Raw genomic sequence first — 19,628 nt, forward strand, 5'->3', positions numbered from 1 at the left:
CAGAGTGGACAAGTTGGACTTTGTAAAAATGAAAAACTAAGGTGGGCCTGGTGTTACCCGTCTACATTCCCACACTTGGGAGGCAGAGGCAAGAAATCAGGAGTTCCGGTCCCAGAATGCTTGCAGGGCGTCTTGCAACCACCTGTTCCTCCAGCTCTCGGGAATCGAGCGCCCTCTGCTGGCCTCCACAGCATCTGCATGTCCACGTGCCTACAAACCATGCACATACACTTTAAAAGCACAATGATGTAATTATATCACAGTATCAAAAGATTAAAAATAAATAATATCATAAGATGAACAAAATAAAAATCCTGAAAAATAAAACAACAAAGGAAGTTGAAACCAACAATAGCTGTCCAGAAAGTGGAGAAGGTGCAAATTATGACACTGAGCTCTAGCAATGTTTCTTCAGGGGTTAGTCCTGAAAGAATCAAAACAAGAGACTTGAAGAGAGAGTGTTCCCTGTGCTCAAATCAGTGTTTCTCACAGTGTGAGCACAGCCCACCTGGTTTTCTTTTTTTGTGTATATGAGTGCTCTGTCTGCATGTAACCCTGCAGGCCAGAAGAGGGAATCAGATCACTTTATAGATGGCTGTGAGCCACCATGTTGTTGCTGGGAATTGAGCTCTGGATCTCCAGAAAGGTAGCCAGGACTCTTTACTGCTGAGACATCTCTCCAGCCACCAGACCAAGTCTATTATTTTTAGCAAGTAGGTGAGGAAAAGAGGGGTGGATGATGGACCTTTGTGTGGGGGAGTGCATGGGCACATGGATACACATAGCTGTATTTATTTTAAATATTTATTTGTTTCTTTGATTTACTTTATGTGTACAGTGATGGTTGCCCCCCCCCCATCTGCATGTACTTAACCCTGAACCATTCTTTAAGAAATGGTTAAGGACTGACCTAGGCCGTCTGCACAGATGTTGCAGATGTGTAGTTTGGTCTTCTTGAGGGACTCTTAACAGCAGGAGCAGGGGGTGTTGCCTGCCTTTGGGACCCTTTTCCCCCTACTGAGTTGCCTGGTCCAGCCTTCGTACGAGGGTGATGTCCAGTCTTTTTTTTTTTTTTTTTTTTTTTGTTCTTTTTTTCGGAGCTGGGGACCGAACCCAGGGCCTTGCGCTTCCTAGGTAAGCGCTCTACCACTGAGCTAAATCCCCAGCCCCGTGATGTCCAGTCTTAATGTAGCTTGATATGCATGGAAAACCTTCTCCTTTCTGAGGAGAAGTAGATGGAGGGAGAAGTAAGCAGAGGCACTGTGGTGGGGAGGGAGTGGGAGGAGAGGAGGGAGGGAAACTGTAGTCAGCATGTAAAAATAATAATTAAAAACCAAAAAGAAGGGCTGGGGATTTAGCTCAGTGGTAGAGCGCTTACCTAGGAAGCGCAAGGCCCTGGGTTCGGTCCCCAGCTCCGAAAAAAAGAACCAAAAAAAAAAAAAAAAAAAAACCAAAAAGAAAAGAAATGGTTAAAGATTAGACTAGTGGTTCAGCAGTTAAGAGTGAGCACTGCTCTTTGTAGAGGACCTGGGTTTGATTCCAGTGCCCACTGTGGGAGGCTCACAGACACAACTCCGGAAAGGGATCTGACTCCCTTTTCTCGTCTCCTGGGGCATCTGCACGTATGAGCACATATCCACCCCCAGACACATAATTAAAAATATTATAATGAAAGAGTTGTTTTAAGTGGCTAAGTTAGAAGTTTTTATTTATGTGTATTTTTACCACTGTGATTTTTTTCCCCTGCTAAGTGATGCCCGAGGTGGGATAAAAGTTCCCCCGCTGAGCTAAATCTCTCCCCCAACCTCCTCCCTGGCGCCATCGCTGTTCTTGAGACAGGGCCTCACTACCTGGCCAGGCTGAACTGAAACTCTCAATTCTCCTGTCGCAGTCCCTGGTACTGAATTACAGGCATGTGACTCCATGTCTGGGTATTACAATAACAAGTTGTTTTGCTTCGAGATAGACTATGTAGCCCTGGCTGTCTTGGAACTCACTATGTAGAGCTGCCTGGCCTCGAACTCAGAGATCCGCCTGTCTCTGCCTCCCAAGTGCTGGGATTGAAGTCGGGCGCCACCACTGCCCAGCTACAATAACATTTTAGGAGTGGGGTATCCGACTAGCTAAATATAATGAATGAGTGTCGCATGGGTGAGATTATCTGAAGAAGGGAGAGACCAGCCTTTCCATGAGCAAGCGCGGTCGTTGGTGCAGGTGCCTTAAATCTCCACAAGGGGGCGGTACTAGCGTGTTTGAAAAGACCTGATGTAGCTAGGGGTTTCTGCATTGACCAGATGCAGTTCTTGGGGGTTCGTGTTAGATCTGGGCTGTCTTTTATAGGTAAACAATCCCTGGACTCCAGTATTAAAAATTCATTGGCTCTGCCAGCACTGAGGCAGAGGATTTCAGGAGTACTTTGGTGGGAGGTACCTTCTTGAGACCGGTATGAAGAATCAAGTTTAAGGCTGTAGGTGGCAGGAACCTAGACTGGCAATCTAACAGAAGAAACAAGAAGGCCATCTTCCGGGTTTTATGTGCCATCCAATTATGAGAGCCATTTTGTAACAACAACAGATGTCATTTATGAGTTATTTCCGGCATACCAAGCTATATTCTGAGTCAGGGGTGGATTTGTTTGTGGGTGGGGCTGGGGACAGAGTCCTAGGCCTTGCACAAGCTTGGTATGAACTCTCTGAGGAGCCAGTCCCCAGCCTCTAAGGTCTTCTTATAGTCACTTAGCTCGCCAGTTATTTTGTCACTCAAAGCCTCCCCTGCTTTTTTGCAGATGATGACATGGTCTTGCTTTGGAAAATAGTGGATTAGACCATTGTTTGGGAACAGTGAACAACCCGGGGTGACCAGTATCTCCTTCACCTCCAGTGATTGTCCTTATGTAATCCAGTCAGCAGCTGTGAGGGGACTCTGGGTCCTCCCACAGAACAGCTTTTGTGCTATTAGTAAAAATCTTCCCTGGTCTGCTCACAAACCTTTGTTTAGGAATTTCTGATGAGACTCACATGGTGGTACATTCCCAGCCTTCAGGAGACTGAGGCAGAAGAGTCGTGAGTTCCAGGCCGACCTGAACTATATCGTAAATTCCAGGCCAGCTTAGCTATTCAGTAGGGGGTTCCACCCAGCAAAATTTGAAGAGTCTCTAGCCTGTCATCCTCTGAGGAGATGAGCATATATAAAAACATCTTAGACAGGTTGGGGATTTAGCTCAGTGGTACAGCGCTTGCCTAGGAAGCGCAAGGCCCTGGGTTCGGTCCCCAGCTCCGAAAAAAAGAACCAAAAAAAAAAAAAAAATCTTAGACATGGTGTTGTGAGACAGGAGAATTGCTGTGAGCTCAAAGCCAGCCTGGGTGTGAGACTCTTGCCTGTTTGTTTTAATACGGTAGTGGGGGCTAGAAAGATGACTCCATAGTTTTGAGTCTTGGTTGTTTTTCCAGAGGACCCTCATTCCGTTCCTAGCAACCATGTTGGTTGACTCACAATTGCCTATAACTCCAGCTCCGGGTGGATCTGAGGTGTACCTCCATTTATGTGTACACAGACAGACACACACACACACACACACACACACACGTAACTAAAATAATGAAAAATAAATCTTTTAAAAAATACTCTAAGGGGAGGCATGTCCTTGGAAACGGTTTTACAGTGCAAACCTTGCAGACTTGGAAAATAAAAAAATTAAAAAGAATCCAGGGCTGGAGCGATGGCTTGACAGTTAAAAGTACTGGCTGCTCTCGCAGAGCACTGAAATGAGGTTCCCAGCAACCATTTGGCCGCTCCCAATCCTCTGTAGCTCTAGTTCCAGAGGATCTAATGCCCTCTTCTGGCCACTGCGGGCACTGCATGCATGTAGTAGCCGTTTGTTCAGGCAAAACACACACATATAAAATAAAAAATAATCTCTAAAAAATAAATAAAAGACTTGGTGGCGTATGATAGCTCATTTTTCCATTGCTGACGAGTACCCATTGCCTGCGTCCCTCTGCACACATTTCAATGTCATCACCCAGTGCCGTTTGGTGGACGTTTGTGTGGTTTTCATCTGGGGTTGGAGGTCATTAAGGACTTTTTTTTTTCGATCCCCATGTTCAAGTTCTGTAGATTACATGTTGAGGGTGGCCAGCAGTGGCGTAGGCTATGTGCAGTGTATGCAATGAGTGTGCACTGCTCCTCCCTGTAAGGTAAAATCATTGCCACAAGAGAGGTGAGTTGCTTAGCTGGAATTGCAAAGCCCGGCTGCCTTGAACCTGGAGTTCTGAGCTCTCGGGCCAAACTGCTTATTCAGCAATGCAGGCTGACGACTGAGGTCTGTTGGCTGTCAGGCTGAAGGTTATTGGGGGCTGTCACTGAGGGGGTACATGTCCTGTTATTCTGACCTCTGTCCCTAACCATTAATTATTAACCCTCCACCCCCACCCCAAGAGCTTGCTATCCTAAAGATTTGCCCAGTTAATCAGTCACTGCCCCCCCCCAGCTGGGCAAGGGGCACTTGGTACAGCTGCTGTCTGCCTGGCCCCTTCCCCTGGTGTGGTGGTAATCAGGCACTTACAATGGTCTGGACGCGTCTGCCGCTGTACGGCCACTCCAAGCCCTCTACAGGTGGCTGGCAGCCCCTGCGCTTTGATGGTGGGGCCTTCCATCTCAAGAGAACCGCAGAACTGGCACGGGCTTTGCTGGTGCTTCGCCTATGCGCCTGGCCCCCTTTGGTCACTCATGGACTAGCGGTGAGCAGTAGGCACAAGGACTAGCCTGGGAGTCTCCCAGACCTGAGTCTGAGCATGCGCTCCCTGTCACCCAGTTTCAGGCCTGGTCTCAGCGACTCCTGGGATCTCGGCTCTCGGGCGCACTTCTCCGAGCATCCATCTATGGACAGTTTGTGGCCGGGGAGACAGCAGAGGAAGTGAGGGGCTGTGTCCAGCAGCTGCAGGCGATAGGACTCCAGCCCCTGTTGGCAGTGCCCACCGAGGAGGAACCAGACTCCGCTGCCAAGACCAGGTGAGTAGAGAGAGGAACGGTAGAAGGGAGGATGGGGTGGGCAGGAAGGGGGCTCCCAGGCTCTGGAAGCTGACCTCCACTGACCGGGCAGTGAAGCTTGGTATGAGGGGAACCTTAGCGCCATGCTGCACTGTGTGGACTTGTCACGAGCTGTCGCAGACGCCCATGGCCCAGCCAGGAACAGCCTCATGCAGCTGAAGGTAACCGCGCTAACCAGCCCTCGGCTTTGTGTAAGTGACAAGTGAGATGAGGGTGGCATGTGGGGGTGGCTTCTCACCAGGCCACCCTCACCATGCCAGCCACCACCCCATTTCAGAAGGAGCTATCGGCTTGGATCCAAAGACCAAGAGGCTCCTCGGAGCTGAGGCCTGAGAGGCTGGCAGAAGCCATGGAGTCAGGTCGGGTAAGGAATGCAGGTGCTTGTCACTGAGGACATGGTTGACCTGGAGAAAAACGGGTCTCTGGGAGTTCTACAGGAAGTGTTAGGGGTGAGGAACTCTCCAGAGGAGGGGCCGGAACAACAGCACTTTCTCCACAGAGGACAGGACATGAATAAGACCTATTGGTCAGTCACTGAGCACAGCCATGCTTGCCTTTAATCCCAGCACTTGGGAAGCTGAGGCAGGAGGAGCAAGTCACTGGGGTCGGCCTGGGCTACATAATGAGACGTGCCTCAAAAGCGCAGGCTGGAGAGATGGCTCAGCAGTTCAGAGCCCTCTTGCAGAGGTCTGGTCTCCAGTACCTTCCTGCTGGTTCACAGCAATCTACAACTCCAGTTCCAGAAAATACAGCCCCCTCCTGACCTCCATAGGCAGCACACATACATAGTGTCCATACAAGCATGCAGGATATGCATGTATGCATGTATGTATGTATGTATGCATATATGTATGTTCTTAAAATATATGTATGTGTGTATGTATGTATGTTCTTAAAATGTATGTATGTATGTATGTATGTATGTATGTATGTATGGTGGTGGCTTTGTTTTTAAGAGAGGGTCTTATGTATCCCAGGCTGGTCTTGAACTCTCTGTAGAGACAAGAATGACTTTGAACTCTCGATCTTCCTGCCTCCACCCCACAAATTGCTAGAGATATAGGCCTGTACTATTCTTTCTGGTATAGCTAGTCTTTGCTATTTTGTGGGTTTTTCTGGTTTCACGCCCTAACACTAGGGTTAGGGCATGAAGGATAGAAGTGGGAGAGAATCCTGAATCTAATTTCTTTCCTTCTGTTTCTTCTTTGAGCATGACCACTAACAAACCACAACCCAACCCACCCCTCGAGCGACCAACAACCACCAGCCTCAACCCCAGGCCCTGACATATTTATACCCTCTGAGGAGTTCCCAGAATTCCAAACCTCACACAATCAGAAACTATCTGCATCTGGCAAAACCATGTTTCTGCAAGAGCACGAGGCAGATCATAGTCAGTTGCTGCAAAGCAGCCCTGTATCCCACACCTGGGATTAAAATGGAAACATATTCTTTTAATATATCTATTTTTTTCGAAGCAACCAAAACCCCAGATTTCTCACTACACTCTTTTTCTTTTTAAATAGGTTTTCTTTAATCAGTCAGCAGCTACACTGGTGTGTGCTTGCTGCAGGTGAACTCTTATGTAGCCAATGGGATACTCCTTTTCTTTGTGTGTGCATGTGTTTTGAAACAGGATCTTATTGTATAGTCCAGACTAGCTGGAACTTTTAATCCTCCTCCTTAGCTTCCCCAGTTTTAGGATTAGTAATGTTTGTCACCATGCCTGGCCATTCATTCATTTATCCATCCATCCATCCATCCATCCATCCATCCATCCTTCCATTCATTAATTCATCCATTCCTTTGTATTATTCTAATATCCTCTCTCTTTCTCTCTCTCTCTCTCTCTCTCTCTGTGTGTGTGTGTGTGTGTGTGTGTGCGCGCGCACATGTCTCTGTATGTGCATGCACACGTGTATGCATGTTTGTGTGTGTACTTGTGCACATGTGGAGGTCAGAGGTTGGCAACAGGTGTGTCCTCTATCCCCATCTTATGGTTTGTTTTGTGTTTTGTTTGGAGACAATGTCCCTCTGCCCGGTCATAGATGCCCTGGAGTTGAATGAGTAGACCTGGTTGTCTTCAAACTCACTGAGATCTCTCTGCCTCTGCCTCCTGAGTGCTGGCATCCAAGGTGTGTATCACCACACCTGGCTAATAAATTCCCTGGTTTTATGTTTTGGGTTTTTTTTTTTTTTTTTAAAGAAGATTTCTCTGAGTAGCCCTAGCTATTCTGGAACTCACTCTGTAGAGCAGGCTGGCCTGGAACTCACAGAAATCCACCTGCCTCTGCCTCCTGAGTGCTGGGATTAAAGTTGTGTACACCACCACATCTGGCTGTCCCATTTTATTTTTTAACAGGAGGTCTGCACTGAACCTGGAGCTCACTGCAGTGGCTACGTAGGCTGGCAGGGAGCACACAGAATCCACCTGTCACCATCCCTGAAACTCCAACAGGGTTAGACACACATGCTGTTTCACCTGCATTTTTATGAGGCGCTGGGAATCAGAACTCAGATCCCCACAATGGTGTAGTAAGAACTTTTTTTTTTCTTTTTTTCGGAGCTGGGGACAGAACCCAGAGCCTTGCGCTTGCTAGGCAAGTGCTCTACCACTGAGCTAAATCCCCAACCCCTGTGTAGTAAGAACTTTATCTACTGAACCATCTCCTTAGCTCCCACTCCAGGGTCACTATGTAGCCCAGGCTGGTCTGAAAAACACAATCTAATCTTCCTGCTTTAGCTTTTCAATGCTGGCATTACAGGCATTTGCCAGCATACCAGGCCTCTTTCTATTGTCCCATGTGTTTGAAATTTTTCATAACAAAATGTTAAGAAGCAAGGCATAGCTGTACATATCTAGAAACCCAGCACCTGGGTTGTTGAAGCAGGAAGATCTCAAGTCTTAGACTAGCCTGGGCTACATAGTAACATATTGTCTTTAAAATAGAAAGAGCAACAAATGTAGCTCAGTGGTAGAGCCCCTGCCTAGAATCCCCCAGTGAGGGGCCTGGGGGCGTGGCTCAGCGGGAGAGCCCCTGCCTACTATTCACAAGGTCCTAGGTTTATACCCAGCTCTGAAGAGAAAGCATATAAAAAAGTAGAAAGTTCATCATGCAGTGATCATTCACACATACCTGCCACCTTTAACATTTAGCCACACAGCCATCTCTGAGTGGCACAGGACCCAGAGTGAAGCAACTAAAACCTGTGGGTGCTCAGATCTGCCATGCATGGCCTTTGCATATAACCTGTGCATGTTCATCCTCCCTGGGTGACTTACCACACCAAGGGAAGTATGAATCACATAAACAGTCGCTCTGCAGAACTGGTAAGGATGTGTCTGAGTGCCTTTTGCTGGTGCTGTGATAAAACGCTCTGACCAAAGCAACTTAAGGGAGAAAGGACTGATTTGAACTAAAGCAGCCGGTCACGTGGCACCTAAGCTCAAAAAGCAGAGAGCCACAGGCACTGGCCCCCAGCTCCTCTTCTCCACTTATACCATCCAAGAGCCCCACCAAGGAGCACGTCCCACCCGCTGTGGTGGGAAGACAACCTCTGCAAGCATGCCAGGACCCTGGTCTTAAAAATGTTTCCAGATTGTGTCAACTTATCAGTACTCGGGGAATAATGACAGTGCATGACCGTCTACGCTCAGTGCAGATGCAGAGGTTTTTGTTTTCATATATTATTTTACTTGTACATACACATGTGCACCACATGCATACAGTGCTCTCAGAGGTCACAAGAGCAGAAGATCCCCAGAAGTTAGAATTCTAAGTAGTAACCTGAACTCAGATCTTCTATTAAAGCAACACGCGTTCCCTCCAGGTCAGCAATAGTTTGGTGGGGTTTTTTTTGTTTGTTTGTTTTGTTTTTTTGTTTTGTTTTGTTTTTTTTTTGTTGTTTTTTTTTTCTGAATATTTTTGATCTGTTAGAAGCAGAATTGTGGGGTTGGGGATTTAGCTCAGGGGTAGAGCGCTTGCCTAGCAAGCGCAAGGCCCTGGTTTCGGTCCCCAGCTCCGAAAAATAAAAGAAAAAAAAATAGAAGCAGAATTGTAGATAGAAACAACCAACAGCACCTACTTTAAATCTGATCAGTCCCTGCTCTGTCCACCCATGAATCCACCTTATTTTTTTTAAGATTTATTTATTTATTATATATAAGTACACTGTCGCTGTCTTCAGACACACCAGAAGAGGGCATCAGATCCCATTACAGATGGTTGTGAGCCACCATGTGGTTGCTGGGATTTGAACTCAGGACCTCTGGGAGAGCAGTCAGTGCTGTTAACCACTGAGCCACCTCTCTAGCCCGAATCCATCTTATTGTGTGATGCATTTCGGTGGTAGACACCCGTTTCCTCCTCCACCAAGTGCTTCAGTGAGTCACAGGTTAAGGCGTCTTAATTATTTAAACTACCTTTGCCTCTGGAGTTAAAAATGCATGTTTAATGAAAACTACCAATCAAACCAGGTTGGCCGTAAACACCTAGAAACCCAGCACTTGGGGAGCAGAGGCACAAGGAGCAGAAGGTGAAGGTCATCCTTGGCTGCACGGTAAATTCCAGGTGACATGAGATCCTGTCCCAGAGACAGAGAGGGGCAAAGTTACCCCTTGATGAGCTTGAGCACCCACACACAGTAGGACCACACAAATCCCCTTCCATACATGCGGCCTTCCATTGCTGCAGAGGGTGACCTTTGGTTTAGTTTGGTCTTTCTCTTTTTCCTTTTCTTTATAAGGTTGGGTTTCATATAGCCCAGGCTGGCCTCTCACTCACTTTGTAGCCCAGGATAGCTTTTGGCTCCCAATCTTCCAGCCTCCACCCGAACGATAGGATTACAGGTGGGCACAGCCATCCTGGCTCATGTGGGGACCTTATGTCTTTTCTGAGACTGACTATGTAGCCCTGGCTTGCTTTCTTTACTTTTTTTCCCCTTTCTTCCTCCTTTTCTCTGTGAGTTCAAGGCCAGCCTGGTCTATAAAGCAAGTTCAGGACAGCAAGGGCTACACAGAGAAACTCTGTCTCAGAAAACCAACAACCAACCAACCAAACAAACAAACAAAAAAACCTACTACACTTTTATTTATTTCGATTTTTGTTTTGTGCGTGTGGGTGTGTACCCTGGTGTACATGCCTGACACAGTATGGACTGGAGGTCAGACAACTGTCAGGAGCCTGTTGCCTTCTTCCACCACATGGGCCCTGGGACTTGAACTCAGATCTTTAGGCTTAGCAGCAGGTGTCTTCGGCTGCTGGTCCAACTAGCCCTCTTTCTCTCTAGACAGACTAGCCCAGGCTAGCTCAGGCTCCCAAATTGTGAAATTGCAGGCATGTGACATCGTGTCCTGCAAGCCACTTTTCTGACTTCCCCTAAAGTCTTCATGCATGCTCCTTCCTGGTGGGAGGGAGGACTCGGCCCCAGGGGAGCCTATGGTCCTGAACAGTCTCCCATTCTCTGGTACCTCCTAGAACCTCCAGCTCTCCTGCCTCAGCACGGAACAGAATCAACACCTGCAGGCCTCCCTCAGCCGCTTGCACCGAGTGGCACAGGTAAACACATGAGTGGCCTGGCTCACAACACCCGATGGACCGGGCTGGCCCTGACATCTTTCTTTCCGCCACTCAGCACGCCCGGGCGCAGGATGTGAGGCTGCTGGTGGACGCTGAATACACGTTCATCAACCCTGCCCTGTCCCTGCTGGTGGCTGCCCTGGCTATGCGCTGGAACAGCTCGGAGGAAGAGGGCCCGTGGGTGTGGAACACTTACCAGGCCTATCTGAAGGTGGGTGGCAGGCTGTGAGGGCTGTGAGGGCTGTGAGGGGGGACTTGACAACTCTATGGCCACGTCTGCCCGTGCGCCTTGCAGGACACTCACGAACGGCTGGAGCGGGATGCTAAGGCGGCACACGAGGCTGGCCTGGCATTTGGGGTGAAGTTGGTGAGAGGTGCCTATCTGGACAAGGAGAGATCCGTGACACAGCTCCACGGGAAGGAAGACTGTACCCAGCCTGACTATGAGGCCACTAGTCGGAGGTAGGGAGAGGCTCTGGAGGCTGTAAGAGGAAAAAGGAAGTATAACATGTCAAGACAAGAAGATGTTATCGGCTTACTAGGGGTCAGTGCAGCCGAGACACTGACCTTGTTCAGAGACCCTGCCTTCAACTGTAAGGCACAGAGAGATAGAGGAAGACACTGATCTCTGCCTTCTACATGTGTGTGCACAGGGAACACACACAGACACACAGGTACACACACAAACACATACACACACAGATGCACACACACTTACACAAACACACACACAGATATACAGACACATACACAAACACGTATAAGCACATACACAAACACACATGTACACACAAACATGCATACACACACACAAACACACACACACAAACACAAACATACACACACATGCACATATCCCACATATGGTGGCTTTTCTTAGTGTAATCCCAGTGATTAAAAGACAGGCACAGGAGGACCTCTGGAGCTCACTGGCAGCACGCCTAATCTAATCAGCAAACCCAATACCCAGTGAAAAATGACCCTGTCTCAAAAAACCAAGGTGGGGTCTGGAGTGGTAGCCCAGCGGTTAAAGCACTGGCATATCATAGCAGCTGCCGGTCAGATCCCCAGAACCCATATCAAAAGCTGAGCAGGTGTGGTGGACACCTGTCATTGAGACTTGAGAGGCAGAGACAGGAGCCGGGGGCCACGTGATCCATTGAGAACAACGCCAAAGGTTTACGTTGGGCCACAACCCACACATGTGCATATGAACACAAATGGACACACACACACACACACACACACACACACACACACACACACCAAATAAGAAAAATAGAATGTAACTCTTCTTTTAGGGGAAAGCAGATTACCTAAACTTGACAGGAATTCTACCAGGAAGCTAGCCCCTCACTGGGGGATTCTAGGCAGGTGCTCTACCACTGAGCCAAGCCCCCAGCCCCTCAGTGGGGGATTCTAGGCAGGGGCTCTACCACTGAGCCACACCTCCAGCCCCTCACTGGGGGATTCTAGGCAGGGGCTCTACCACTGAGCCATGCTCCCAGCCCCTCACTGGGGGATTCTAGGCAGGTGCTCTACCACTGAGCCAAGCCCCCAGCCCCTCAGTGGGGGATTCTAGGCAGGGGCTCTACCACTGAGCCACGCCCCCAGCCCCTCAGAGATTCTAGGAGGGATTCTGCAACTAAACTATATCCCCAGTCCTCTTTCTACTTTTGTTTTAGAAACAGACCCTTGCTAAGTTCCCAGGGTGACCTTGAGCACACTGGAGCACAGTTTAGGTTTTGAAACTTGCACCACCAGGCTGTAACAATGTAACCTTTCACTTGCTTATCAGTGGCCATGGGGTTCTGTGCCAAACGTCTTGTGTCTCTATGTCACTTCCTCTCTCCAAGGTTTTAGGATGTTGTTGTTTCCCATCTAAACAGCAACCTCTTCCTTCCTCCTTCATTGTCCCCACTACCAGCAGGGGTAGCTTGTCTATTTTTTCTTTAGTTGCTTTCTGAGGTTATCAACATCCCTGTGGATCCTTCCCCAATTGTGAGCACTTGGCTTGTTAGTCACATTCTGTAGATGTCACCATTACTCTTCTGACTCCTCTGACAAAAATCTCTCACAAAAGCAAGTGAAGGAAGGAAGGAAGGGTTTGTTTAACTCCTGGTTTGAGGGGACAGAGTTCATAGCACCAGGGAGGCATGAAAATATATATATATATATATATATATATATATATATATATATATATATATATATATATATATATATAATGGGCCTGAGGTGACCGGTCATCATCATCAAAAACCAGAACCAGATGCTGGTGCTCTGCTCATCCCTACCCCCATCTAGGTTTTGTTTGTTTGTTTGTTTGTTTGTTTTATGTGTGTTTTTCGAGACATTGTTTCTCTATGTAGCCCTGGCTGTCCTGGGGCTAGCTCTGTAGATCAGACTGGCCTCGAACTCACAGAGATCCCTCCACCTCTGCCTCCTGAGTTCTGAGACTAAATGTATGAGCTACCATGCCAGGGTTTCACTCCTCAATTGTCTTCAACCTGGGACCACAGCTCACAATCAGTGTGTGTGGCGGGGGCTGGGAGTCCGTTCTTCCTCAACTTCCCCACTAGAAGTCCTTAAACTTCTGCCACAGTTGTCACCAGAGACAGGCCAACATTTTTCTCAGATACATAACCCCCCATCGTGTCATATTGAAAATGAAGACAAGCAGGGGCTGGAGAGACGGCTCAGCAGTTGAAATCACTGGCTGCTCCTCCAGAGGACCCAGGTTCAAGTCCCAGCACCCACACGGCAGCTCACAACCGTCTGTAACTCCAGTTCCAGGTGATCTCACACACCCACATACACAAAATGCAGACAAAACTCTGATGCACTTAAAAACAATAAATCATGTTTTTAAGGAAAGAAAAACGGGAAAGGGAATAACATTTGAAATGTAAATTAAAAATATCCAATAAAAAAAAAAGGAAAGAAAAAGTTAAGACAGCAAACACAGGGCGGGAGAGATGGCTCAGCAGGTAGGTACTTGCCGCCAACCAAGCCTGATTGTCTCAGATCCGTCCCTGGGACCGCCACTGTAGAAGGAGACAACCGATTCCTGCAAGTTGTCCTCTGATGTACACACATGCACACACACGTGTGCACACACAGGAAAAGAGTGTAATTTAAGAAAAAAATAAAATAAAATCCATCCTTGCTGACTCAGTGACTAACCCTGGGCAAATGTCATCTTGACCATGGACTTGGTAGCCATCGGGTCAGAGACCGGTCACTGCTGGCCTTTAGAAGCACACGCTTGTCACCCTTGTCCATGGGAGGCTGAGGCAGGAGGGTCATAAGTTCTAGGTCTGGGCTACAGAGTGAAACTGTGTGAGAAAACTGTTTCATCCCATCCCCCATCCTGACTACCCTGAGGGGACCTCAGGAGGTTACCAGAGAGGGAGACAGCTCTGAGGAGCCTGTGCCTAGAACAAAGGAGGGAGGCAGGCACTCCATCCCTTCGTCCTCACTCCTAGATGAGCTGAGCACAGCTTCTGCCTTCAGTTACAGCCGCTGTCTGGAGCTGATGCTGCGCCGCGTGTCCAACCACGGTCCCCGGTGCCACCTCATGGTGGCTTCCCACAATGAAGAATCCATTCGCCAGGCAACGAGGCGGTATGAGGTTGAGGGGTGGGAAACCAGAGTCTCTAAGAAGCCCATCCCTTTCCCGTGTCCACACAACAGTGAGGGGTGGGTGGCGGGGACAAGAATAGGTCCAGTTAGAAGGTGGGTAGGGAGGACCGTGCAGATATTTTATCCCACCCTGCTATGATGATACACACCTCTGAACACACCTGTTATCATTGTCCTCAGGAGGCTGAGGCAGGAGGATCAAGAAAACGATGCCTACATGGGTTACATAATAACAATCTTTTTTAAAAAATTGACACCTTCTAGGCCTGCATGTGGCCTATAGGCTCAGGTGTGACAGGGTCCCATATATACTGTAACCTAGGGAGTACTGAGGATTCCAGAAAGCAGCTGAGACTCAAGAGAGCTCCTGGGAGGGCTGGAGAGATGGCTCAGTGGTTAAGAGCACTGACTGCTCTTCCAGAGGTCCTGAGTTCAATTCCCAGCAACCACATGGTGGCTCACAATCATCTGTAATGGGATCTGATGCCCTCTTCTGGTGTGTCTGAAGACAGCTACAATGTACTCACATAAAATAAAAAAAAATTTAAAAGAGAGAGTTCATGGGAGCTGTGATTGCTTATTTGGTTTGATTTTTATTATGGGTGTGTGTATGTGTGCACCCATGAATGCAAGAAGCAGAAAGGGCATCAGATCCTCTGGACCCGAAGCTGTAGGCAGTTGTAGGAACTGAACTGGGGTTCTCTGCAAAAGAAGAGCTCTTTATTAAATGTCATTTAATATTTATTTTGAAGATATCATGTTTGGATATTTTCCTGCATCAGTGTGTCCACCATGCACATGCCTGGTGCTTACAAAGGCCAGAAGGGGACATCAGATCCCCTGGAGCTGGACTTAGGGACAGCTGTGAGCTGCAGTGTGGGTGCTGGGAGTCAAACCCATGTCCTCTGGAAGAGCGGTCAGTGTTTTTAACCACTGAGCCATCTCTCCAGCCCTGCAACGGTTATTTACCATTGAGGTTGGGGATAGAGTCATTTCTCAGAATCTGTGGAAATTCTGTTCTAGGACCCATCTCCATGGAAACCAAAATCTTCAGATGCTCACGTCCCTCGTATCAGATGATGTGATGTTTGAATATTTACTTTTGAGCCATGGGCATCTTCCTGTATGGTTAAGGTCGCCAGGCTTGTTAATAATGCCTAGAATAAGGAATACAAATGCCACCCAGACAGTTACACTGTAAGGCCAATCTACCAGGGAACAACACAGGCATTCCAAGTCAGATAGGCGTTTCTCCTATCTGATCCCTGGTTGAAATCTGTGAGCATGGAACTGTGGCTCCATTGGGCCAGCTGATCTTCCACAGTTGAATTCTTGGTGGGTAATGGCTGACTTGTTCTCCAGCTCTAGCCACTCTCTGGATTGACAATGTGACCCTTTCTGCAGCATGTGGGAGCTGGGCATTCCTCTGGATGGGCCTGTCTGCTTCGGACAACTTCTGGGCATGTGTGACCACGTCTCCCTGGCATTAGGTATGTGAATGGCCCTCCCTCCATTTCCATCCATCCCCACTATTCACCACCCCACCCCACCCCACCCCACCCCATTCATTCTCATCCAGGTCCCTCCTACCTTTTCCCCTGTCTCATGGAACCTGCAGTGGCCTCCTCCAGTTCCTTACAAACCAATCTTCTAGACTGTTCCAACATTTGATGCCCTTTCAGGCCTGTGCCCTGTGTCTCCTCTCCTGATTTGTGCTGGGTTTTTTTACGGTGCCATTTTACCTGTGTTATTTAAGGTCCTGACTGTGTCCCTAGGGCCTTATGCCAGATTCCTCTCCTTCTGAGGGGTGTCGAGGATGGCCAAACCTCTTTATTGTTGGGAGGATGGCTCAGTGGGTAAAGTGCCTACTGTGTGGCCCTGAAGACATCTCCTGAACCCATGCAAAAGCCAGACAGTGGTGCAAATGTCTGTCATCCTAGAACACCTATGGGAATGGGTGGCAGAGGCAGGAGACTCTCCAGAAGCTTGTAGCCCAACTAGCCTACTTTCATTCAGAGCAAAGAGGTCCTTCTCACATAAGGTAAAAAGGAGAAGACCAACCAAACCCCAAAGGTTTGATCTACACACACACACACACACACACACACACACACACACACACACCTACCCCACACACACAGACACACACCACACACACACACCTACCACAACACACACATACACCACCACATACACAACACACACACACACACACACACACACACACACACACACACACTCCACAACACAGAGGTGTGTTTTCAAAGACCACTTTGCTCTCAATCTCAATCTACACATGTAGTGTTTTTTGTTATTTGTTTGCTTTTTTAAAATCCTATGTATATGAGTACACTGTGTACACTGTTGTCAGACACATCAGAAGAGGGCATCAGATCCCATTACAGATGGTTGTGAGCCACCATGTGGTTGCTGGGAATTGAACTCAGAACCTCTGGAAGAGCAGTCAGTGCTCTTAACCTCTGAGCCATCTCTCCAGCCCCTTACTTTGTTTGTTTGTTTGTTTGTTTGTTTTTAAAGATTTATTTATTTATTTATTTATTATATATAAGTACACTGTAGCTGTCTTCAGATACACCAGATACATCTCTTTACAGATGGTTGTGAGCCACCATGTGGTTGCTGGGAATTGAACTCATGACCTCTGGAAGAGCAGTCGGGTGCTCTTAACCGCTGAGCCATCTCTCCAGCCCTGTTTGTTTGTTTTTGAGACAGGGATTTATAATGTATCCCTGCCTGGCCTTAACATCCACTCTGTCAACTGGGCTGACCTCAAACTCACAGAAACACTTCTGTGTTTTCTCTGGGGCCGGGGCGGGGGGCTGGGATTAAAGGCACGCCTCCCCACCCCCACAACACAACCAAGCAGTGATGAATTTTTCCGGCTTCTTCTGACCTAACACATTCTCTAGGGGTGTTGAGGGGTGCGAGGGTGACTTCCTACTCAGTCACTCAGAAGGTACTTTTTCTGAGTTCCAGCCTAATATAGGACAGGTCAGAGTCCTTAATCACCCCCAGCCCAGTCAGGTCACAGCCTCACCTAGTCTCAAAACATGCTAGGTTATCCAACAGCAATAGAATTTCTTCTTCAGGGAAGGGTAGCTTCCTGTGTCTCTATCTTTTTTTTTTTACACCTGGGTGTGGTGGTGAAACCTGTAATTCTGGCACTTAAGTGGCTGAGGCGGAAGGATTTGGGTTGGAGTCTAGCCTGGACTACCTAATAAAAACCAATCTTATAACCACCAGTCAGAAAGGATGGAAGGAAAGGTGGGAGGGGGATGGGTAGAGGGAGAAGAAGAAAGTTATTTCTTTTAAATGTTTGCCGTAGTGTTTTAGTAATGAATTGTGTCTAACACACTTAGTCTGCCCTGTCTTGAGCAAGGGAAGTAGCGATTGCTGCTGATACCCAGGAACGTCTCCTTCTGAGCCCCACACTCTGCCAACACTCTCCCGAACAGGGCAAGCTGGATACATGGTATATAAGTCTATCCCCTATGGCTGCCTGGAAGAGGTGATACCCTACCTGATCCGAAGAGCCCAGGAGAACAGGAGTGTGCTGCAGGGCGCCCGGAGGGAGCAGGCACTACTCAGCCAAGAACTGTGGCGGAGGCTGCTGGGAAGGAAAGCCTAAGGTTTCTCCGTCAGCACCATCAGGGGCCGTGTGCTCAATAAAGGTCCTTAGCCCTGCCGCTGTCTGTTCTTCTTCGAAGTTGCCTCCTGGGGGAAGGGCTGATCCTGATGTCCGCCACCAGAGCTTGGGCAGGTAGGGCGTGCCCGAACCTCAAGAGACCTTTAGTCCTGCGTGGTGACACACTCCTGTCATCCCAGGACTTGGGAGGCTGGGGCAGGAGGGTCATGAGCCAGCCTGAGCTACAGAGTGAGAAGAAGGAAAAAGAGGAGAGAGAGAGAGAGAGAGAGAGAGAGAGAGAGAGAGAGAGAGAGAGAGAGAGAGAGAACGCCCAGGATGGGAATGACTTGAGGTCATTAATCCTTCAGTGAACTTAGCCAGGGATCTAGTCAAGAATTCTTTCCATCTCAGAGGATTTGAAATAAACAGCTAAACAGCACAGGTGAACAGCAGACACTGATGACCTACGGCAAATGGCTGCTCAGGACGGGTGGACCATTCCTTCAGTCCACCGATGAGCAAGCCGAGGAGACGTTTCTGCCAGCAAAATGTCTGGTGCACAAATGCGAGGAGCTGACTTTAATCTCCAGCACCCACGTAAAACTCCAAGCGTGGGGGTACAGGGTGAGACACAGATACTGATCAGACAGCCTTGTTGATGAGCCCCAGGTCCCAGTGAGAGATGCTGCCTTAAACAGATGTGGCACTTGGAAGCACAGGCAAGATTACAGTGAGACTATCACAACCACCACCACCACCACCACCACCACCAACAACAACAACAACAACAACAACAACAAACCCAAGAGCTGAGGCCATGGATCACTGGTAGAACACTTGCCTAGAGTCTTCCAGTGAGAAGCTGGAGTATGGCTCAATGGTGGAGTACGTGCTTAACATGCACAACAATTCTACCTGCAGCACTGCAAATAATAATAAAAGTTACAAAGAGTCCCACGGCGGCGGCCCACGCCTTTAATCACAGCCCTTGGCGTGCAAAGGCAGGCGAATCTCTGAGTTCAAGACCAGCCTGGTCTACAGGGCAAGTTCCAGGACAGCCAGGGCTACACAGAGAAAACCTGTCTCAAAAAACCAAACCAGGGGCTAGAGATAGCTCAGCGGTGAAGAGCACTGACTGCTCTTCCAGAGGTCCTGAGTTCAATTCCCAGCAGCCACATGGTGGCTCATCTGTAATGGAAATCCGATGCCCTCTTCTATCCTGCTGATGTATATGCAGCAGAGGACTCATACAGTAAATACATTTTAAAAAATTAGAGAAAACCCCACAGAGAAATGGTTCAGGTTGAGGAGTGAGGAGCTAAGGATAAAAGGAAGTACAGAGGGGTTGGGGATTTAGCTCAGCGGTAGAGCGCTTGCCTAGCAAGCGCAAGGCCCTGGGTTCGGTCCCCAGCTCCGAAAAAAAAGAAAAGAAAAGAAAAAAAAAAAAAAAAAAAAAAAGGAAGTACAGAGAGAGCTTGGTGGTGCAGCCTGAGGACTTGCTCTGTGCTCCAGAGGCAACAAGGAATCATGGGAGTTACAGGCAGAGGGAACGTGGCAACAGGTTCCTCTACCATGTAGAGGGTGGGCCAGAGAAAGGCAAGGGTACCTGCAGAGGCAAGTTAGGCAAAACTCCTTGGTGCATATCATAATTGGGCCAGACAGCCATCTAAAACTGAATGGAGCCAGCCTTGACAGTCAGGTGATGTCTA

At 48.3% G+C, this 19,628-nt stretch overlaps 1 protein-coding gene across 4 annotated transcripts; it reads left to right on the top strand.

Moving 5' to 3' along the window:
* Positions 1–3,158: 3,158 nt before the first annotated feature.
* Prodh2 (proline dehydrogenase 2) lies at positions 3,159–17,979 on the top strand. 4 transcript variants are annotated; one of them, XR_015629641.1, is made up of 10 exons: positions 3,159–4,739; positions 4,814–5,010; positions 5,102–5,240; positions 5,327–5,413; positions 10,527–10,607; positions 10,684–10,839; positions 10,924–11,090; positions 14,145–14,255; positions 15,636–15,763; positions 17,750–17,979. XR_015629641.1 is itself a non-coding variant. In NM_001038588.1 (10 exon segments), coding segments are annotated over 10 exon segments (1,371 nt in total). In that variant the 5' UTR covers positions 4,556–4,565; the 3' UTR covers positions 17,923–17,977.
* The last annotated feature ends 1,649 nt before the right edge of the window (positions 17,980–19,628 follow it).

The sequence above is a fragment of the Rattus norvegicus genome, chromosome 1 (genome assembly GCF_021556685.1).
Source record: "Rattus norvegicus strain SHRSP/BbbUtx chromosome 1, alternate assembly SHRSP_T2T, whole genome shotgun sequence".
In the NCBI taxonomy this organism is placed as follows: Eukaryota; Metazoa; Chordata; class Mammalia; order Rodentia; family Muridae; genus Rattus; species Rattus norvegicus.